This window comes from Zootoca vivipara, chromosome 2 (assembly GCF_963506605.1).
Source record: "Zootoca vivipara chromosome 2, rZooViv1.1, whole genome shotgun sequence".
Lineage (NCBI taxonomy): Eukaryota > Metazoa > Chordata > Lepidosauria > Squamata > Lacertidae > Zootoca > Zootoca vivipara.
The window spans coordinates 60,212,668-60,235,397 of NC_083277.1; the positions used below are offsets into that span (position 1 = coordinate 60,212,668).

Genomic DNA, 22,730 nt, shown 5'->3' on the forward strand with positions numbered 1-22,730 from the left:
CTGTGGGCGGAGCTAGTCAGAGCTTGGAGTGCAGCGACTGAGGAAGGAGCAGAAGGTGAGCTGAGCTTGGGAGACACTCTGTAGGTTTTGTGGTTTTGTCTTTTGGGGCTGTGTGTGAGTAAGTTTGTGTGCTTATTTGTTTTCTTACTTGTTTGTGTGCTTGTGCTGGTTTTCTAGGGCTGCTGCCTCTTGGATTTGGGTGACTGTCCAGGCTTGTGTGGGTGTTTGTTTCTGGCTGTGACCTTGTTTGTTTCTGGCTGTGACCTTTCACCTAGAAGTGTGAGTCAGGAAGTTCAGGTGATTAGCTGTGGGCGGAGCTAGTCAGAGCTTGGAGTGCAGCGACTGAGGAAGGAGCAGAAGGTGAGCTGAGCTTGGGAGACACTCTGTAGGTTTTGTGGTTTTGTCTTTTGGGGCTGTGTGTGAGTAAGTTTGTGTGCTTATTTGTTTTCTTACTTGTTTGTGTGCTTGTGCTGGTTTTCTAGGGCTGCTGCCTCTTGGATTTGGGTGACTGTCCAGGCTTGTGTGGGTGTTTGTTTCTGGCTGTGACCTTGTTTGTTTCTGGCTGTGACCTTTCACCTAGAAGTGTGAGTCAGGAAGTTCAGGTGATTAGCTGTGGGCGGAGCTAGTCAGAGCTTGGAGTGCAGCGACTGAGGAAGGAGCAGAAGGTGAGCTGAGCTTGGGAGACACTCTGTAGGTTTTGTGGTTTTGTCTTTTGGGGCTGTGTGTGAGTAAGTTTGTGTGCTTATTTGTTTTCTTACTTGTTTGTGTGCTTGTGCTGGTTTTCTAGGGCTGCTGCCTCTTGGATTTGGGTGACTGTCCAGGCTTGTGTGGGTGTTTGTTTCTGGCTGTGACCTTGTTTGTTTCTGGCTGTGACCTTTCACCTAGAAGTGTGAGTCAGGAAGTTCAGGTGATTAGCTGTGGGCGGAGCTAGTCAGAGCTTGGAGTGCAGCGACTGAGGAAGGAGCAGAAGGTGAGCTGAGCTTGGGAGACACTCTGTAGGTTTTGTGGTTTTGTCTTTTGGGGCTGTGTGTGAGTAAGTTTGTGTGCTTATTTGTTTTCTTACTTGTTTGTGTGCTTGTGCTGGTTTTCTAGGGCTGCTGCCTCTTGGATTTGGGTGACTGTCCAGGCTTGTGTGGGTGTTTGTTTCTGGCTGTGACCTTGTTTGTTTCTGGCTGTGACCTTTCACCTAGAAGTGTGAGTCAGGAAGTTCAGGTGATTAGCTGTGGGCGGAGCTAGTCAGAGCTTGGAGTGCAGCGACTGAGGAAGGAGCAGAAGGTGAGCTGAGCTTGGGAGACACTCTGTAGGTTTTGTGGTTTTGTCTTTTGGGGCTGTGTGTGAGTAAGTTTGTGTGCTTATTTGTTTTCTTACTTGTTTGTGTGCTTGTGCTGGTTTTCTAGGGCTGCTGCCTCTTGGATTTGGGTGACTGTCCAGGCTTGTGTGGGTGTTTGTTTCTGGCTGTGACCTTGTTTGTTTCTGGCTGTGACCTTTCACCTAGAAGTGTGAGTCAGGAAGTTCAGGTGATTAGCTGTGGGCGGAGCTAGTCAGAGCTTGGAGTGCAGCGACTGAGGAAGGAGCAGAAGGTGAGCTGAGCTTGGGAGACACTCTGTAGGTTTTGTGGTTTTGTCTTTTGGGGCTGTGTGTGAGTAAGTTTGTGTGCTTATTTGTTTTCTTACTTGTTTGTGTGCTTGTGCTGGTTTTCTAGGGCTGCTGCCTCTTGGATTTGGGTGACTGTCCAGGCTTGTGTGGGTGTTTGTTTCTGGCTGTGACCTTGTTTGTTTCTGGCTGTGACCTTTCACCTAGAAGTGTGAGTCAGGAAGTTCAGGTGATTAGCTGTGGGCGGAGCTAGTCAGAGCTTGGAGTGCAGCGACTGAGGAAGGAGCAGAAGGTGAGCTGAGCTTGGGAGACACTCTGTAGGTTTTGTGGTTTTGTCTTTTGGGGCTGTGTGTGAGTAAGTTTGTGTGCTTATTTGTTTTCTTACTTGTTTGTGTGCTTGTGCTGGTTTTCTAGGGCTGCTGCCTCTTGGATTTGGGTGACTGTCCAGGCTTGTGTGGGTGTTTGTTTCTGGCTGTGACCTTGTTTGTTTCTGGCTGTGACCTTTCACCTAGAAGTGTGAGTCAGGAAGTTCAGGTGATTAGCTGTGGGCGGAGCTAGTCAGAGCTTGGAGTGCAGCGACTGAGGAAGGAGCAGAAGGTGAGCTGAGCTTGGGAGACACTCTGTAGGTTTTGTGGTTTTGTCTTTTGGGGCTGTGTGTGAGTAAGTTTGTGTGCTTATTTGTTTTCTTACTTGTTTGTGTGCTTGTGCTGGTTTTCTAGGGCTGCTGCCTCTTGGATTTGGGTGACTGTCCAGGCTTGTGTGGGTGTTTGTTTCTGGCTGTGACCTTGTTTGTTTCTGGCTGTGACCTTTCACCTAGAAGTGTGAGTCAGGAAGTTCAGGTGATTAGCTGTGGGCGGAGCTAGTCAGAGCTTGGAGTGCAGCGACTGAGGAAGGAGCAGAAGGTGAGCTGAGCTTGGGAGACACTCTGTAGGTTTTGTGGTTTTGTCTTTTGGGGCTGTGTGTGAGTAAGTTTGTGTGCTTATTTGTTTTCTTACTTGTTTGTGTGCTTGTGCTGGTTTTCTAGGGCTGCTGCCTCTTGGATTTGGGTGACTGTCCAGGCTTGTGTGGGTGTTTGTTTCTGGCTGTGACCTTGTTTGTTTCTGGCTGTGACCTTTCACCTAGAAGTGTGAGTCAGGAAGTTCAGGTGATTAGCTGTGGGCGGAGCTAGTCAGAGCTTGGAGTGCAGCGACTGAGGAAGGAGCAGAAGGTGAGCTGAGCTTGGGAGACACTCTGTAGGTTTTGTGGTTTTGTCTTTTGGGGCTGTGTGTGAGTAAGTTTGTGTGCTTATTTGTTTTCTTACTTGTTTGTGTGCTTGTGCTGGTTTTCTAGGGCTGCTGCCTCTTGGATTTGGGTGACTGTCCAGGCTTGTGTGGGTGTTTGTTTCTGGCTGTGACCTTGTTTGTTTCTGGCTGTGACCTTTCACCTAGAAGTGTGAGTCAGGAAGTTCAGGTGATTAGCTGTGGGCGGAGCTAGTCAGAGCTTGGAGTGCAGCGACTGAGGAAGGAGCAGAAGGTGAGCTGAGCTTGGGAGACACTCTGTAGGTTTTGTGGTTTTGTCTTTTGGGGCTGTGTGTGAGTAAGTTTGTGTGCTTATTTGTTTTCTTACTTGTTTGTGTGCTTGTGCTGGTTTTCTAGGGCTGCTGCCTCTTGGATTTGGGTGACTGTCCAGGCTTGTGTGGGTGTTTGTTTCTGGCTGTGACCTTGTTTGTTTCTGGCTGTGACCTTTCACCTAGAAGTGTGAGTCAGGAAGTTCAGGTGATTAGCTGTGGGCGGAGCTAGTCAGAGCTTGGAGTGCAGCGACTGAGGAAGGAGCAGAAGGTGAGCTGAGCTTGGGAGACACTCTGTAGGTTTTGTGGTTTTGTCTTTTGGGGCTGTGTGTGAGTAAGTTTGTGTGCTTATTTGTTTTCTTACTTGTTTGTGTGCTTGTGCTGGTTTTCTAGGGCTGCTGCCTCTTGGATTTGGGTGACTGTCCAGGCTTGTGTGGGTGTTTGTTTCTGGCTGTGACCTTGTTTGTTTCTGGCTGTGACCTTTCACCTAGAAGTGTGAGTCAGGAAGTTCAGGTGATTAGCTGTGGGCGGAGCTAGTCAGAGCTTGGAGTGCAGCGACTGAGGAAGGAGCAGAAGGTGAGCTGAGCTTGGGAGACACTCTGTAGGTTTTGTGGTTTTGTCTTTTGGGGCTGTGTGTGAGTAAGTTTGTGTGCTTATTTGTTTTCTTACTTGTTTGTGTGCTTGTGCTGGTTTTCTAGGGCTGCTGCCTCTTGGATTTGGGTGACTGTCCAGGCTTGTGTGGGTGTTTGTTTCTGGCTGTGACCTTGTTTGTTTCTGGCTGTGACCTTTCACCTAGAAGTGTGAGTCAGGAAGTTCAGGTGATTAGCTGTGGGCGGAGCTAGTCAGAGCTTGGAGTGCAGCGACTGAGGAAGGAGCAGAAGGTGAGCTGAGCTTGGGAGACACTCTGTAGGTTTTGTGGTTTTGTCTTTTGGGGCTGTGTGTGAGTAAGTTTGTGTGCTTATTTGTTTTCTTACTTGTTTGTGTGCTTGTGCTGGTTTTCTAGGGCTGCTGCCTCTTGGATTTGGGTGACTGTCCAGGCTTGTGTGGGTGTTTGTTTCTGGCTGTGACCTTGTTTGTTTCTGGCTGTGACCTTTCACCTAGAAGTGTGAGTCAGGAAGTTCAGGTGATTAGCTGTGGGCGGAGCTAGTCAGAGCTTGGAGTGCAGCGACTGAGGAAGGAGCAGAAGGTGAGCTGAGCTTGGGAGACACTCTGTAGGTTTTGTGGTTTTGTCTTTTGGGGCTGTGTGTGAGTAAGTTTGTGTGCTTATTTGTTTTCTTACTTGTTTGTGTGCTTGTGCTGGTTTTCTAGGGCTGCTGCCTCTTGGATTTGGGTGACTGTCCAGGCTTGTGTGGGTGTTTGTTTCTGGCTGTGACCTTGTTTGTTTCTGGCTGTGACCTTTCACCTAGAAGTGTGAGTCAGGAAGTTCAGGTGATTAGCTGTGGGCGGAGCTAGTCAGAGCTTGGAGTGCAGCGACTGAGGAAGGAGCAGAAGGTGAGCTGAGCTTGGGAGACACTCTGTAGGTTTTGTGGTTTTGTCTTTTGGGGCTGTGTGTGAGTAAGTTTGTGTGCTTATTTGTTTTCTTACTTGTTTGTGTGCTTGTGCTGGTTTTCTAGGGCTGCTGCCTCTTGGATTTGGGTGACTGTCCAGGCTTGTGTGGGTGTTTGTTTCTGGCTGTGACCTTGTTTGTTTCTGGCTGTGACCTTTCACCTAGAAGTGTGAGTCAGGAAGTTCAGGTGATTAGCTGTGGGCGGAGCTAGTCAGAGCTTGGAGTGCAGCGACTGAGGAAGGAGCAGAAGGTGAGCTGAGCTTGGGAGACACTCTGTAGGTTTTGTGGTTTTGTCTTTTGGGGCTGTGTGTGAGTAAGTTTGTGTGCTTATTTGTTTTCTTACTTGTTTGTGTGCTTGTGCTGGTTTTCTAGGGCTGCTGCCTCTTGGATTTGGGTGACTGTCCAGGCTTGTGTGGGTGTTTGTTTCTGGCTGTGACCTTGTTTGTTTCTGGCTGTGACCTTTCACCTAGAAGTGTGAGTCAGGAAGTTCAGGTGATTAGCTGTGGGCGGAGCTAGTCAGAGCTTGGAGTGCAGCGACTGAGGAAGGAGCAGAAGGTGAGCTGAGCTTGGGAGACACTCTGTAGGTTTTGTGGTTTTGTCTTTTGGGGCTGTGTGTGAGTAAGTTTGTGTGCTTATTTGTTTTCTTACTTGTTTGTGTGCTTGTGCTGGTTTTCTAGGGCTGCTGCCTCTTGGATTTGGGTGACTGTCCAGGCTTGTGTGGGTGTTTGTTTCTGGCTGTGACCTTGTTTGTTTCTGGCTGTGACCTTTCACCTAGAAGTGTGAGTCAGGAAGTTCAGGTGATTAGCTGTGGGCGGAGCTAGTCAGAGCTTGGAGTGCAGCGACTGAGGAAGGAGCAGAAGGTGAGCTGAGCTTGGGAGACACTCTGTAGGTTTTGTGGTTTTGTCTTTTGGGGCTGTGTGTGAGTAAGTTTGTGTGCTTATTTGTTTTCTTACTTGTTTGTGTGCTTGTGCTGGTTTTCTAGGGCTGCTGCCTCTTGGATTTGGGTGACTGTCCAGGCTTGTGTGGGTGTTTGTTTCTGGCTGTGACCTTGTTTGTTTCTGGCTGTGACCTTTCACCTAGAAGTGTGAGTCAGGAAGTTCAGGTGATTAGCTGTGGGCGGAGCTAGTCAGAGCTTGGAGTGCAGCGACTGAGGAAGGAGCAGAAGGTGAGCTGAGCTTGGGAGACACTCTGTAGGTTTTGTGGTTTTGTCTTTTGGGGCTGTGTGTGAGTAAGTTTGTGTGCTTATTTGTTTTCTTACTTGTTTGTGTGCTTGTGCTGGTTTTCTAGGGCTGCTGCCTCTTGGATTTGGGTGACTGTCCAGGCTTGTGTGGGTGTTTGTTTCTGGCTGTGACCTTGTTTGTTTCTGGCTGTGACCTTTCACCTAGAAGTGTGAGTCAGGAAGTTCAGGTGATTAGCTGTGGGCGGAGCTAGTCAGAGCTTGGAGTGCAGCGACTGAGGAAGGAGCAGAAGGTGAGCTGAGCTTGGGAGACACTCTGTAGGTTTTGTGGTTTTGTCTTTTGGGGCTGTGTGTGAGTAAGTTTGTGTGCTTATTTGTTTTCTTACTTGTTTGTGTGCTTGTGCTGGTTTTCTAGGGCTGCTGCCTCTTGGATTTGGGTGACTGTCCAGGCTTGTGTGGGTGTTTGTTTCTGGCTGTGACCTTGTTTGTTTCTGGCTGTGACCTTTCACCTAGAAGTGTGAGTCAGGAAGTTCAGGTGATTAGCTGTGGGCGGAGCTAGTCAGAGCTTGGAGTGCAGCGACTGAGGAAGGAGCAGAAGGTGAGCTGAGCTTGGGAGACACTCTGTAGGTTTTGTGGTTTTGTCTTTTGGGGCTGTGTGTGAGTAAGTTTGTGTGCTTATTTGTTTTCTTACTTGTTTGTGTGCTTGTGCTGGTTTTCTAGGGCTGCTGCCTCTTGGATTTGGGTGACTGTCCAGGCTTGTGTGGGTGTTTGTTTCTGGCTGTGACCTTGTTTGTTTCTGGCTGTGACCTTTCACCTAGAAGTGTGAGTCAGGAAGTTCAGGTGATTAGCTGTGGGCGGAGCTAGTCAGAGCTTGGAGTGCAGCGACTGAGGAAGGAGCAGAAGGTGAGCTGAGCTTGGGAGACACTCTGTAGGTTTTGTGGTTTTGTCTTTTGGGGCTGTGTGTGAGTAAGTTTGTGTGCTTATTTGTTTTCTTACTTGTTTGTGTGCTTGTGCTGGTTTTCTAGGGCTGCTGCCTCTTGGATTTGGGTGACTGTCCAGGCTTGTGTGGGTGTTTGTTTCTGGCTGTGACCTTGTTTGTTTCTGGCTGTGACCTTTCACCTAGAAGTGTGAGTCAGGAAGTTCAGGTGATTAGCTGTGGGCGGAGCTAGTCAGAGCTTGGAGTGCAGCGACTGAGGAAGGAGCAGAAGGTGAGCTGAGCTTGGGAGACACTCTGTAGGTTTTGTGGTTTTGTCTTTTGGGGCTGTGTGTGAGTAAGTTTGTGTGCTTATTTGTTTTCTTACTTGTTTGTGTGCTTGTGCTGGTTTTCTAGGGCTGCTGCCTCTTGGATTTGGGTGACTGTCCAGGCTTGTGTGGGTGTTTGTTTCTGGCTGTGACCTTGTTTGTTTCTGGCTGTGACCTTTCACCTAGAAGTGTGAGTCAGGAAGTTCAGGTGATTAGCTGTGGGCGGAGCTAGTCAGAGCTTGGAGTGCAGCGACTGAGGAAGGAGCAGAAGGTGAGCTGAGCTTGGGAGACACTCTGTAGGTTTTGTGGTTTTGTCTTTTGGGGCTGTGTGTGAGTAAGTTTGTGTGCTTATTTGTTTTCTTACTTGTTTGTGTGCTTGTGCTGGTTTTCTAGGGCTGCTGCCTCTTGGATTTGGGTGACTGTCCAGGCTTGTGTGGGTGTTTGTTTCTGGCTGTGACCTTGTTTGTTTCTGGCTGTGACCTTTCACCTAGAAGTGTGAGTCAGGAAGTTCAGGTGATTAGCTGTGGGCGGAGCTAGTCAGAGCTTGGAGTGCAGCGACTGAGGAAGGAGCAGAAGGTGAGCTGAGCTTGGGAGACACTCTGTAGGTTTTGTGGTTTTGTCTTTTGGGGCTGTGTGTGAGTAAGTTTGTGTGCTTATTTGTTTTCTTACTTGTTTGTGTGCTTGTGCTGGTTTTCTAGGGCTGCTGCCTCTTGGATTTGGGTGACTGTCCAGGCTTGTGTGGGTGTTTGTTTCTGGCTGTGACCTTGTTTGTTTCTGGCTGTGACCTTTCACCTAGAAGTGTGAGTCAGGAAGTTCAGGTGATTAGCTGTGGGCGGAGCTAGTCAGAGCTTGGAGTGCAGCGACTGAGGAAGGAGCAGAAGGTGAGCTGAGCTTGGGAGACACTCTGTAGGTTTTGTGGTTTTGTCTTTTGGGGCTGTGTGTGAGTAAGTTTGTGTGCTTATTTGTTTTCTTACTTGTTTGTGTGCTTGTGCTGGTTTTCTAGGGCTGCTGCCTCTTGGATTTGGGTGACTGTCCAGGCTTGTGTGGGTGTTTGTTTCTGGCTGTGACCTTGTTTGTTTCTGGCTGTGACCTTTCACCTAGAAGTGTGAGTCAGGAAGTTCAGGTGATTAGCTGTGGGCGGAGCTAGTCAGAGCTTGGAGTGCAGCGACTGAGGAAGGAGCAGAAGGTGAGCTGAGCTTGGGAGACACTCTGTAGGTTTTGTGGTTTTGTCTTTTGGGGCTGTGTGTGAGTAAGTTTGTGTGCTTATTTGTTTTCTTACTTGTTTGTGTGCTTGTGCTGGTTTTCTAGGGCTGCTGCCTCTTGGATTTGGGTGACTGTCCAGGCTTGTGTGGGTGTTTGTTTCTGGCTGTGACCTTGTTTGTTTCTGGCTGTGACCTTTCACCTAGAAGTGTGAGTCAGGAAGTTCAGGTGATTAGCTGTGGGCGGAGCTAGTCAGAGCTTGGAGTGCAGCGACTGAGGAAGGAGCAGAAGGTGAGCTGAGCTTGGGAGACACTCTGTAGGTTTTGTGGTTTTGTCTTTTGGGGCTGTGTGTGAGTAAGTTTGTGTGCTTATTTGTTTTCTTACTTGTTTGTGTGCTTGTGCTGGTTTTCTAGGGCTGCTGCCTCTTGGATTTGGGTGACTGTCCAGGCTTGTGTGGGTGTTTGTTTCTGGCTGTGACCTTGTTTGTTTCTGGCTGTGACCTTTCACCTAGAAGTGTGAGTCAGGAAGTTCAGGTGATTAGCTGTGGGCGGAGCTAGTCAGAGCTTGGAGTGCAGCGACTGAGGAAGGAGCAGAAGGTGAGCTGAGCTTGGGAGACACTCTGTAGGTTTTGTGGTTTTGTCTTTTGGGGCTGTGTGTGAGTAAGTTTGTGTGCTTATTTGTTTTCTTACTTGTTTGTGTGCTTGTGCTGGTTTTCTAGGGCTGCTGCCTCTTGGATTTGGGTGACTGTCCAGGCTTGTGTGGGTGTTTGTTTCTGGCTGTGACCTTGTTTGTTTCTGGCTGTGACCTTTCACCTAGAAGTGTGAGTCAGGAAGTTCAGGTGATTAGCTGTGGGCGGAGCTAGTCAGAGCTTGGAGTGCAGCGACTGAGGAAGGAGCAGAAGGTGAGCTGAGCTTGGGAGACACTCTGTAGGTTTTGTGGTTTTGTCTTTTGGGGCTGTGTGTGAGTAAGTTTGTGTGCTTATTTGTTTTCTTACTTGTTTGTGTGCTTGTGCTGGTTTTCTAGGGCTGCTGCCTCTTGGATTTGGGTGACTGTCCAGGCTTGTGTGGGTGTTTGTTTCTGGCTGTGACCTTGTTTGTTTCTGGCTGTGACCTTTCACCTAGAAGTGTGAGTCAGGAAGTTCAGGTGATTAGCTGTGGGCGGAGCTAGTCAGAGCTTGGAGTGCAGCGGCGCGCGCCTAGCGGCGCGCGCAGTTTGACCCATCTTCTTGACCTAGGGCAGCAAGTCTCATACGTTTGTTAGGGGGGACCTAGGCCTCTTCCTCTTTCCCCCTTGACCTCAAGGTTTTCAAGATGGAGGTGGAGGGAACAACCATTGTCACCTGCAATTCCTGTGCAATGTTTGTTTTCTTGCCAAAGGATGTGGGTAGCTACACCTGCAACAATTGCAAGTTGGTTGCCCTACTAGAAAACAAGGTTGCCCTTCTGGAAGAGAAGGTGCAGCAGCTTCAGGGGCGTGTATCTACGCTCCAGAGAATTAAAGAGCTGGAGCTTTTCTTGGATGCAGCAGAGCACACTGTCTGCACCAAGGAGGAGACAGGGGATCTCCCTGAGGAGGAGGTCAGTTCCCCAACACAGCAGCCAGATGTATGGAGGAACGTGACTCATAGAAGTAGAAGGCCCAGGGATCGCTCTGAGTGCTTAGAATTACACAACCGTTTTGAAGTGCTCATGGAAGACGAGGAACAGACTCCACCTGAGGATCTCTCTCTCATCACAGTTGATGAGGAATATGAAGACGAGCAACCAAGTCAGTCCTCTGGAAATATGCAGGTAACCTTGGAAGGGACAGCACATAGAAGAATCCCAACCAAGCCTATGAAGAGGCGTGTAGTGGTGATTGGGGATTCCCTACTGAGGGGTACAGAAGCAGTGATCTGTGGGCCTGACAAGATGTCTCGAGAGGTGTGCTGTCTACCTGGGGCCAAGATCAAAGATGTAACAGAACGGCTGCAAGGAATCATAAAACCCACCGACAAATACCCCTTCCTTTTGGTGCATGTGGGAACCAATGACACTGCAAGCCATAGCTTACAGAAGATCAAAAATGATTATGAGGCTCTGGGCAGGAAGTTGAAGCAATTAGATGCACAAATTGTCATCTCTTCTGTCCTCCCAGTTGAACGACATGGCCCAGGGAGAGAGGGAAAAATAGGGGAAGTGAACTGGCTTCGCAAATGGTGCAAACAGGAACGGTTTGGATTCCTAGATCACGGTCTGCAGTTTCTTGAAGATGGACTTCTGGCAAGTGATGGACTGCACCTCACAAAAGTTGGGAGGAATGTTTTTGCCACAAAACTCAAAAACCTCATCAGGAGGGCTTTAAACTGACTTATGTGGGGGAGGGAGACAGTGGTCCTGAAGGTAGGAGTCTATCAAATGCTGAAGATGATCATCCAAATGTCAAGGACCAAATGGAGCAAGCAGCATGCAGACCTAGTGGTGGGACGAAAATATCCTTAAATAAGAGACATGGGGGAATGATCAACGGTCTTCAATGTCTGTATGCTAATGCACAGAGCATGGGAAATAAACAAGATGAACTTGAGCTCTTGGTACAGCAAACTAAATATGACATAATAGGCATCACTGAAACCTGGTGGGATGAGTCTCATGACTGGAATGTAGTAATAGAGGGATACAATCTATTTAAGAGAAATAGACCAAACAGGAAAGGAGGAGTAGCTTTATATGTTAGGGATATGTATACCTGTGAAGAGATCCAGGATTTAAAACTTCAAAGCCAAATTGAGAGTATCTGGGTCAAAATTAAGGGAGAGAAAAACAACAGTGATCTCATTGTGGGAGTTTACTATAGATCCCCAAGCCAAACTGAGGACACAGATGATGCCTTCCTGGAACAGATGGCCAAGCATTCCAAAGGAAGTGAGATAGTAGTAATGGGGGATTTCAACTATCCTGATATTTGTTGGATGTCAAACTCAGCCAAGAGCATAAGGTCGAACAGATTCCTCACTGGCCTTGCAGACAACTTCATTGTCCAGAAAGTGGGAGAAGCAACAAGAGGATCAGCCATTTTAGATCTGGTCCTAACCAATAGTGATGACTTGGTTAGTGGGGTAGAAGTGGCAGGATCATTAGGTGGAAGTGACCATGCTCTTCTGGAGTTTATTATCCAGCGGAAAGGAGCAACCAAGCATACTAAGGTCCAAATTCTAGACTTTAAGAAAGCCGACTTCAGAAAACTTAGGGAAACGCTGGGTGAAATCCCATGGACAGTAATACTAAAAGGGAAGGGAGTTCATGATGGTTGGGAGTTTGTTAAAAGGGAGATATTAAAAGCACAACTTCAGGCAATACCAATGAGACGGAAACATGGAAGGTGCCTAAAGAAGCCAGGCTGGCTATCTAAAGAACTTTTGACTGAGTTAAGATTTAAAAGGGATATGTACAAAAAATGGAAAAGGGGGGAAATCTCCAGAGAGGAATTCAAACATATAGCCAGCACGTGTAGAGACAAAGTCAGAAAAGCTAAAGCACAGAATGAACTCAGGCTCGCCAGAGAGGTTAAAAGCAACAAAAAGGGCTTTTATGGGTATGTCCGTAGCAAAAGGAAAAAACAAGGAAACAGTGGGGTCACTCAGAGGAGAAGATGGTGAAATGCAAACAGGGGACAGAGAAAGGGCAGAACTCCTCAATGCCTTCTTTGCCTCAGTCTTCTCCAAGAAAGAAAACAACGCCCGACCTGAAGAATATGGAGCAGATGATTCAGCAGGGGAAACACAGCCCAGAATAAGTAAGGAGGTAGTACAAGAATACTTGGCTAGTTTAGATGTATTCAAGTCTCCAGGGCCAGATGAACTACATCCAAGAGTATTAAAAGAACTGGCAGAGGTGATTTCAGAACCACTGGCAATAATCTTTGAAAATTCCTGGAGAACAGGCGAAGTTCCAGCAGACTGGAGGAGGGCAAATGTTGTCCCTATTTTCAAAAAGGGGAAAAGAGAGGACCCAAACAATTACCGCCCAGTCAGCCTGACATCAATACCAGGAAAGATTCTAGAGCAGATCATTAAGCAAACAGTCTGTGAGCACCTAGAAAGAAACTCTGTGATCACTAAAAGTCAGCATGGGTTCCTGAAAAATAAGTCATGTCAGACTAATCTGATCTCATTTTTTGACAGAATTACAAGCCTGGTAGATGAAGGGAACGCTGTGGATGTAGCCTATCTTGATTTCAGCAAGGCCTTTGACAAGGTGCCCCATGATATTCTTGTAAAGAAGCTGGTAAAATGTGGGCTAGACAATGCTACCATTCAGTGGATTTGTAGCTGGCTTACTGACCGAACCCAAAGGGTGCTCATCAATGGCTCCTCCTCATCCTGGAGAGTAGTGACTAGTGGGGTGCCACAGGGTTCTGTCTTGGGCCCAGTCTTGTTCAACATCTTTATCAATGACTTGGATGATGGGCTTGAGGGAATCCTGAGCAAGTTTGCAGATGACACCAAGTTGGGAGGGGTGGCTAACACCCCAGAGGACAGGATCACACTTCAGAATGACCTTAACAGATTAGACAACTGGGCCAAAGCAAACAAGATGAATTTTAACAAGGAGAAATGTAAAGTACTACACTTGGGCAAAAAAAATGAAAGGCACAAATACAGGATGGGAGACACCTGGCTTGAGAGCAGTACATGTGAAAAGGATCTAGGAGTTTTGGTTGACCACAGACTTGACATGAGTCAGCAGTGTGATGCAGCAGCTAAAAAAGCCAATGCAATTCTGGGCTGCATCAATAGGAGTATAGCATCTAGATCAAGGGAAGTAATAGTACCACTGTATTCTGCTCTGGTCAGACCTTACCTGGAGTATTGTGTCCAGTTCTGGGCACCACAGTTCAAGAAGGATACTGATAAGCTGGAACGTGTCCAGAAGAGGGCAACCAAAATGGTCAAAGGCCTGGAAACGATGCCTTATGAGGAACGGCTTAGGGAGCTGGGTATGTTTAGCCTGGAGAAGAGAAGGTTAAGGGGTGATATGATAACCATGTTCAAATATATAAAAGGATGTCATATAAAGGAGGGAGAAAGGTTGTTTTCTGCTGCTCCAGAGAAGCGGACACGGAGCAATGGATTCAAACTACAAGAAAGAAAATTCCACCTAAACATTAGGAAGAACTTCCTGACAGTAAGAGCTGTTCGGCAGTGGAATTTGCTGCCAAGGAGTGTGGTGGAGTCTCCTTCTTTGGAGGTCTTTAAGCAGAGGCTTGACAGCCATCTGTCAGGAATGCTTTGATGGTGTTTCCTGCTTGGCAGGGGGTTGGACTGGATGGCCCTTGTGGTCTCTTCCAACTCTATGATTCTATGATTCTATGATTCTATGATTCTATGAAATGCTGAACTCATGGTATAATGTTATTATACTCAATAAAGAGATAATGAAACTTAATTCCACCTTTAATTGTGCTTCATCTGCTAGAAATAATATACCTAGCACCTGCAATCCTACCAATATGACAAAACATTATCAAAACCAGCAAAGGATACACAGTTTCTGAGTGATACCCCCTCCCTACCCCACCCCCTCCCCACCCCTTCTCCACATAAACGCCTGGGGACTCCTTTTTCAGTGTATCTGAAGAAGTGTGCATGCACACGAAAGCTCATACCAAAATAAAAACTTAGTTGGTCTTTAAGGTGCTACTGAAGGAATTTTTTTATTTTACAGTTTTGTAGCTTGCTTAATATTTCAGGGCTGAACAGTAACATATTAACACATTCCTGCCAGGAGTTATGATTTCGCATTATGACAATTTCTTACTTTGCAGATGTTTGCCATCCATCTACACATGGATACAAGGGAAAGCCTAATAATTTGTCCCGGTGCAGTTATATTAAGGATAAAAATGTGCACTTTGCTCCTTTAGTTTAGAAACTTCTAAAATGCAAGTACAGACTTGGATTCAGTGCAGTTATAATAATGTATAGGAATTAAGGGTGATCATGCCTAAATGGATCTGATGGTCTCATGTAAGACCAAATAAAAGAAAGCCAGGCTTAAATTTTGGTTCTTCTAGACAGATTCTGTATCATTTATACTTGATGTGTATTTATCAATGTCAATAAAAGCCAAGCAAAACTAGTACAAACATTTCCATACATTTTATTTTGCTGTCTTATTGTATAAGGTTTGATCTAGAAACAACTTATAAGGGCTGGGATCCGAAGGCCCATGTGTGCAAAAAAGCCAGAGCTTTTCCATTCCTCATACAGTGTAGCTACTTTCTCTACCCTTCTAAGCTGCTAGGGGGAGTCCTGTGGGGCACTATTACTGAGAGTGGACTTGTGACACCTCTTGGGAATATGAGGAAATGTATGAGACATTTCGAATCCCAATGAACTTTTGAAATTTGCAACTAACTTGCTTTACATTCATTCAGAGGCTTAACGTTACATTTTGATCATAAAGAGCACACTGATTGCTTCAAAGAAACCCGAACAAGATATAGACAGTCTGCTCACATCCCACATGATTTCTTCATTATGTTCATGAAAAAGGAAGGAAAGAAAGCATTCCATGGCTTAAAACATTAATTGTGGTTTAGAAAAACCCTGTTCATCTCTTTTTTTTGTACTGGCAATTAACACCCAATTTAGCAACTGGAGTAAGCTGTTTATAAAACTATCAAAATGCATTTTCACTTCTATTGAATTCTTCTCTAGTGAATGAATTTTTTGTGTCAAAGGTCTTCCTTTATTCCCATAAGAAAATATGTGTGTGTATATAATATGGTGCTTTCTTCATTAACTCTCCTTCAAAAAATGTTTGCTACTGCTAGGATTACGTTGCAACCAATTTACAAAGGTTATAACCTCCTGTAATGAAAAGCAATTTTGTCTTGGATGTTGCACTGAATAGACCAGAGAACCCAATTTTTATAAGACAAATGAAACTCAACATTAAAGTGATGCTGAGGTTATTTAATTGGATATCTGCTCTCAAATCAAAGTGGGATGATATTATGCAACTTGGGTCAACACCTCTGAGTAAAAAAAAACAGTATAAATTAGAAACTGAAGAATGCATATACTGTAACATATTCATTTATTTTTTATTTGTTTCATTTATTTATTAAATTTGTATACTGCCCTGCATCCAAAGATCACAGGGCCATTCACAACATAAACATACAAAATGGGAACAAAAAATGCATAATAAAAACAAAAACAAAAATGTGAAGTCTCCTGTTCAGAAGAAAGAAACCCCAATTATATTAAATGGTGTCTTAAAAATATAACCACAGTCAAAATGTGATGGCTATGTGTCGCAGCACACACAGTGCTATAATGTCACAAGGCACAAACTGGGTAGACAGTGAATGGGACAGAAGGGAGAAGTGGGACTACTGTATTGTAATTTTTTAGAAAATAGTTTTTATTTAAAAAAATTCTTGGGTTACAAAAGTACATACATCATCTCTGCTTCCAGATCATTAAGTTCTATAGGCATTTCTGCTCCCACGTAACTGTCCGTATTGGTGTATTGGCAGTACTAACTTGTTTTGTTTTAATGGTAATGTAAATGCTATAGGGTATAGAAGCCCTTGGCATAATTACATGGAGGTGGAGGAGCCAACCAGATGGAATGACAGTGTGAATGGAGAACACAGAAAACTGCCTTATGCTGAGTCAGAACATTGGTGTATCTAGCTCAGTGTATTGCCTACACTGACTTGCAAGGTTCTCCAAGGCTCTCCAAGGTTTCAGGAATGAATCTCTCCCAACCCTACGTGGGAATCTCTCCCAACCCTACGTGGGATATTGAACCTGGGGCCTTTGCATGCAAGGCAGGTGCTTTACCACTGAGACAGCCTTTCCTTCAAAGGAAGGAAAGTGATCAATCAGACTTCCAGTAAAAAAGGTCTGTCCTTGCAGGGATGACGAGGGGAAGACTGAGGAAGAGAGTATCAGAGGAAGAAAAGAGTATCAGAAAAGAGAAATAAAAAGGGGAGAGGGAGAGCGAGAGAGTGCAGTTGACAGAAAGAGCAGAAGGCCTTCTGCCAATCTAGAAGGGACTACTAGCTTTGCCCTTAATGTTGGTGGATAAAGCATAAAGCCACCACACTCAATTCCACCTATGCATATCTTTAGCATAAGATAAGTCAGTGTTCAACCACAGGCTTATGTGCATGTATTTCCTCATTATAAGCTTCAGCATGACAGTGTGTTGGGAAGTGTGGCCAATTAGTGAAGTTTGTGAGGGGGAAATTGCATCAAATTCTTCGGACAGGGACCTGTCTTTATAATGCCTTCTTCCCCAAATACTAAAACATGTAAGTACTTTGTTTGTCTGATCTTGCTACTAGTCTGCTCTCCTGTTGAGAGGTTGATGGAAAAGCATCAAATCTACAACTGCCTCCATTAAGGGAAATGTATGCGAGGGAGTCCCAATTTCTCAGTTTCCCCCGGTTTCATTGTGTTCTTCACTGAGTATCTGTACCAGCAGGGTAAGGCTTTTCCTTTGGCCCACAAGGAAGAGAACAGGATAGCTCACTCAGGTAGCAGATTTTGCACACAGTTAAATGGGAAGGGACTAGTCAACCACGTCATTATTCTATTTGTAAATTTTTGAGCTTTATATTAAAAGGTAGATTAAAAATAAAGGGAAAAACATTTAAACAGATAACTGCCTTAAAGGCATTCATTCTTCTTACTCTAGATTAGATCTATCAACTTCTCTGTGAAGTACAATAACAGCAATGCTCAACAAAACATATATTGTAACGTAAGGCAAAAGGTAAGGTAAAAGTGACTACTGGACAGTAACATCCAGCCAAAGGTGACTATGGGGCGCAGCGCTCATCTCGCTTTTTAGGTGAGGGAGCCAGCGTTTGTCCGCAGACAGCTTTCCGGGTATTGTGGCCAGCATTACTAAACCACTACTAGTGCACGGAGGACTATGACGAGTGGCAGAGTGCACAGAAATGCTGTTTACCTTCCCACCACAGCGGTACCTTTTTATCTACTTGCACTGGTTTGCTTTTGAACTGTAAGAAGCTGGGACAGAGCAACAGGAGCTCACCCCATAGTGTGGATACAAACTGCCAACCTTCCAATCAACAAGTCCAAGAAGCTCGGTGCTTTAGACCACAACACCACCCGCGTCCCTCGATATACTGTACCAGGGTTCAGTAGAGATAAAAAAGAGAGAGAAGGCATTAAGCCATGAATTAATGATCTAAAGGGACTAAAGGGAAAACTATATGGAATTTTTTGCATTGACCAAGCAAAACAATTCTCATTAGGCCTAGTAAATAGACTTTAACTATGATGGCACCTCCACAGTTGGAAGCAGTATATTTCTGACGGCTGGATTTTGAGGGCCAATCACTATTAAAATATCCTCTGCTTGTGAATTTCCTGCAGAATATAGCTGGTCACAGCCAAAATAAGTTTTAGAACATTGGACTTGTTGCAACTGGACTAGTTCTGAAATTATCCGTTTTTTGTTTTGCAAGATATGCTGATAATTCTTACTTTTAATTGCACAAATATCAGCGAGCTACTCAATTACCGACCTGCAATGCAGCCAACCTAATGTACAGTTATAATATAGATTGGTTGTGTACTTGTCGTTAGTGACATGTTTTCTGTAATCACAGGCAAGAATTTGGTTTTTCAAAAAAAGGAAGAAAAACTTACTGTCTTGGACCGGATTTCTTTGGCGTAGAGAGGTTTCAAGAATTCTGAATCTCCTTCTAGCTTTAAACCTTTTTCTGTAATCCTTAGATTTCCCATTCCATCCTGAAATATAAAAATGGTCCGCATTAGCCACGATTTCATAAACACTAGGCTGTCGAAAATGTATTTCTCGGGTGGGGGGGGGGAGACACCATGTAAAACACTGGGAGGCACTGTACAAGGCAATCACTTGCATTATCCTTCTGGCTTAGGCTTTCTGAGGAAATTGTGTTTCAAGCAATTTGAAATGCCTCCCCCCCCCCAAAAAAAGCCGTTTATCTGCGTGAAAAATGCCCTTTGGGTTGTCATCTGAGGAACAGAGAGGTGAGAAAGAAAAATGATAGGTGGCGTTTAATGTTAACACAAAACCATTCATTGTAGCATGTCTAGCTTTCAACATTTATACAAATACTGTCCCTTCATTTATGACAAGCTCAGGACACAAAAGATGGATCTGCCTGTCACAAATACCTACCTTTAAAATTGACAGCTTGCCATTGAAAAACAAGTATTTTGCAATCTGAATTATCCTTTTCTCTCTCTTGCCTTGTGCATAATTAATTCAACATCTTATCTGGGACATTAATAAGTCCAGTTTTTTTTTTTAATAAAACCATTCTAGATAGTATAACAGGCTGCCCATAAGAAAGATAAATAATCTGTTGGCTGAAATAATGGTGGCTGAAAAACAGTTTGCTGGAATATGAATGTGCATTCCCCCCCCCCCCAATTCTCCCATCTCCCCAGTTTCTTTTGTTAATCTAGTAGAATAATAAATCCATATAGGCAAGCAAAATATATCTACATTCTTACTACATTTTTACTTTAATGTCTCATAACCATGTCACCTGTTGCACCCAGCCTCTTAATAGTTGAAGATGTGTTGGCAATGCATATGCATGTGAGAGGCAAAGTTATCATTAGGATATCAAAGAAATACACAGCGACAAGGGGCATTCTAAGATGCAGAACAATGTTTACATTTTAGGAATTTAGAACTCTTAAGTAAAATATAGAGTTAACAACACGGTAGCAATTTCAGAAATTTGTACCCCAGTTCCCCTTAAATTCACCAGTGCCCAAATCCATCAAGAGATCCTAGATCATTCAATGGCCTAGATCAGTGGTTCCCAACAGGTGGTCCGGGGACCCCCAGGGGTCCGCGAGCTATGCCAGAGGGGTCCGCAAGATGCTATTAGAATAAAAAATATATTAAATATATTTCGTATGATAACAGATTTTTTGTTTTGGCCGCTTCCTGCATGAGCAGAGCCTAGCGCAAAATTAGAATTAGATAGAGGCAGTAGTTCTGCTGTATGCCGTTAGGTGGCGCTTTACAAACACTCCTGTTTTGCAAAGAGGCAGCGCGCGCATTCTACTAACGCTCACCTCCCCAAGATGCTTTGCGCGCGTCGGCTTCATTTGTGCGCTACTGCGCAGGTACCCTGTCTTCTCCATTCCCCTCCCTCCTCCCTGGCGCGCGCTGCCTCGTTGCAAAACAGTAGTGTTTTAGTAAACAAAGCGTTGTTTTTCGCGGAAGCTACAGTTCGCGTAGTTAAAAATGGACCGTTGGTTAAAAAGTGGTTCATCTCATTAAGAACTGAAAATTAAAACTAACTGTATACTGATGGAGTACGCTGTTGTAACTGTAAAAAATGTATAAATTTAAAATATAAAAAGACTCTTAATTTGGCTCTCACTTTTTAATTTTAGGATTAGGAATTAATGGGGGTCCTTGTCACAATAGCGGCTCGATGAGGGGTCCTCGAGAAAATTTTGTTGGGAACCCCTGGCCTAGATCATTCAATGGTCCCCACAGTTACTCACCTGCATTGTGGGTTTTTCGTGTGAGGCTACCCACCAGTATGAAAAACGGTTACTTTTATTGCTGCCCCTCTAATATTTTTACTGGCACCCATGGAACTTTTATCAATATATGAGTACTGGCATCTCATATTTTACAATAAAAGAGAGAACAGTTTATAATTATGGGTGCATTCATACATTAATGTTAATTAATTAATGTTAATTCATGTCTGAATGACATGCGATTGTGCACATACACATGGCACCGAATCCAGAATGAGCCTAAAAACGTAATGAAAAGGGGTGTAGGCAGGCTTTCACATGCTCCACCAACATGTATTGGGGTCCAGAATGAAGCCCATACATAAAACAAAGATGCTTGTATATACCAAAAGCCAGGTTGCAAAAAAAAAAAGACACACACACCTGCCTTTGCTGGTGTGACTGGCAAGTAAACTTTTACTTCATAGTTGAGTCAGCTAACATCATGACGTCACCATCTGATTGACAGGTGAGAGACCACACTCACCAAATAGGTCCTTTGTGGTTGGGGGAGCTCAGAATCTACAGCTCATGGTACCTAAAGCTCATGGTGCATAGATGTCAAAAAAAAAATTTTATACAACAAATGGTGTGAAATGCAGGCTGGCTGTAGTTTCCAGCAGATGTCTGCAAATAGTCTACTTCTTTTAGAAATTGTTTAGTTATGTCTTTTCAAAAGGTAATGAAACAACTTGCAAACTATAATAGAAAACAAAAGACGGTAGATATAAGAATTCCATTCCTTATGGTTTGCATGCAATACAATGGTATTCAGAGGCACAACACACACAACTGAAAATACCCTAAAAGACTTTTACCATGAGAAGTTTTATATTTTATCAGGGCAGACACCTCAGGTTTATTCATTCATGATGGCATTTTTTTAAAATTGTGTATGTTTGTGTGTGTGTGTGTGTGTGTGTGTGTGTAAAATGGAAAGGGAAAATGTATTATCAAATAACTCACAAACATTGGAAACGCCATTTCTGACAGCATAATTTTAAAGTTATGAAGAAGGGAGTTAAATAGATCTCACTGCTGACATAAAGCTAAGCTAAGCATGCAATCTGTAGCCTTTTGAGACCAGAACTAAAACCCTTAGGCAGCTTTTTTTAAAAAAAGGATTACTCAATGCACTTTATTGCCTTAGGGATTTAATGTAAGAGGTGCATGGAGTGTTAGGGGAGGGGTAGTACCTCTGGTGAGGAACATACTGTGGTCCTTCTGGGATAGTTTGTCCATAGTGTTAGAAACTGAGATATGAAAGCTAGGCGCTAAATAACACCTTAAACCTAGGTTATAGGCGCAACAGCGGAATGTCTTAAGTTCCCTTATAAGAATACAAAGCTGAAAATGAATGAACAGCTAAAATATTATGTTCATTTTATACATGGTCTAGTCCTTCCCCTGCCCACCCTCCTAATATTCTTAAGAGAGCCTCTTCTCCGGTCTTCAGAGAGTAGGTGGAAGTGGGGAGGCAGAAAAAGGTCATTTCTTCCACTCTGCAGTTTTACTCTGAAATCTTAACCACAGTACTGCGCCCAGAGCTCAGAAACTGATCGTGCTAATGAAATTCCCTGTCGCAAACTGCTCCTAGAACAATGGGAGTTTCAAACACTGTTTGTCCACCTTTGGTCCCCACCTTGCACTCAGTTCTCATCTGTAGCTCCTAGAAGCTGTCAGCTTTGACTGGCCAGCTAAACCAGGTGAGGGTAGTTGATGGATCTCAAACCCTTGGTGAGTTAGGGACTTTCCCTGCATGCAAAGGCAGTTTCTATCAGATTGAGCAGATGAGACTAATAGTGGGTTCAATAGTAAAGAAGGTGGTTTCTGCATGTGCTGTAGAGGGGCAGATCGGACTCATCAACCTGGGAAGGTAGTCGATCTAGGAGAAGGAAAACTCTGATTCTAAACCCCCATTGCCTTGTGTGTGAGGGAAAGGCTTTGGGAAGAAACCCCAAGGAGAAATCTGTACCCACTGTCTTGTGGGACATCTTTGAGAGAATAAAAGGCTAAGGACGGGCTAAGGCTAAGAACAAATCTGGAGTTCTTAAAGATGGTTAGATGGCACCTTGTACACCTCCTTCTGGCAACTCCTGCAGCCTAGTTGGTGCCAAAAGCATTGATATGCTTTCCTTTGCACCATATCAGTGAGGCTGAAAGGTGGGCCTTGTCATCTGGGCAGCCCAGTACCTCCATATATATTGACCAGGCTTATGCCCTGGAGAGGTCACTATGCAGTTTGACTTAATCCCCGGAGGCATACCCCATTGACTCTTGAGACAGACAGATGGCAACAACAACATAAGAGAATAGGTCACCTTTATTTGCATAGTTACCAGTACTTCTTCCCATCATACCCCTTGCTGCCCTGAAAGTCACAGGACCTTCTGAAACTGCATTCCATTGGATGAAAGGGGCTGCTTCCCCCCCTGTTCCCATGTAGAGGCACTGTGCCCAGGTGTACTGAGCTATCTAGATGCTGTTCAAATAACCTCAGAGTTGAATCTCACATGAAATAAGGCTGTTAGTTGGTAGAGTGAAATTTGGACTTGTTGGAGTTTGTTGTAGGGCCTGCCTGAACTTCCTGCAGTGGAAAACAGATGAGGATAAGGAAGACAGTCTCCAGCATTGTAACAATTAAACCTAAAGGCTTCATGGTTCTCTCTCTCCTGCCCATTTTATCTACATTTTATCCCTGTAGGATAGGCTAGCTAGACTGAGAGATGGCAACTTGGCCAATGTCAAATCAAACTAATTCTCTTTTTAATATATAATAATGCATCTTCCATAATTATTGTTTGAAATGCCACTGCAAGCTTCTCTATCAACCTTTTTATTATCCCAAAGCTCTTGTGGT

The 22,730-nt window shown here is 44.7% G+C and overlaps 1 protein-coding gene across 4 annotated transcripts in view; it reads right to left on the reverse strand.

The window, feature by feature from the left end:
* The window catches only part of SGCD (sarcoglycan delta), a 401,606-nt gene that overhangs the window by 116,087 nt on the left and 262,789 nt on the right, over positions 1 to 22,730 (reverse strand). For all 4 annotated transcript variants that reach the window (XM_035105743.2, XM_035105742.2, XM_035105746.2 and 1 more), the window contains one exon: positions 17,984 to 18,085. In XM_035105743.2, the coding sequence (XP_034961634.1) occupies positions 17,984 to 18,085 (102 nt within the window). The remainder of the gene's footprint in view (positions 1 to 17,983; positions 18,086 to 22,730) is intronic.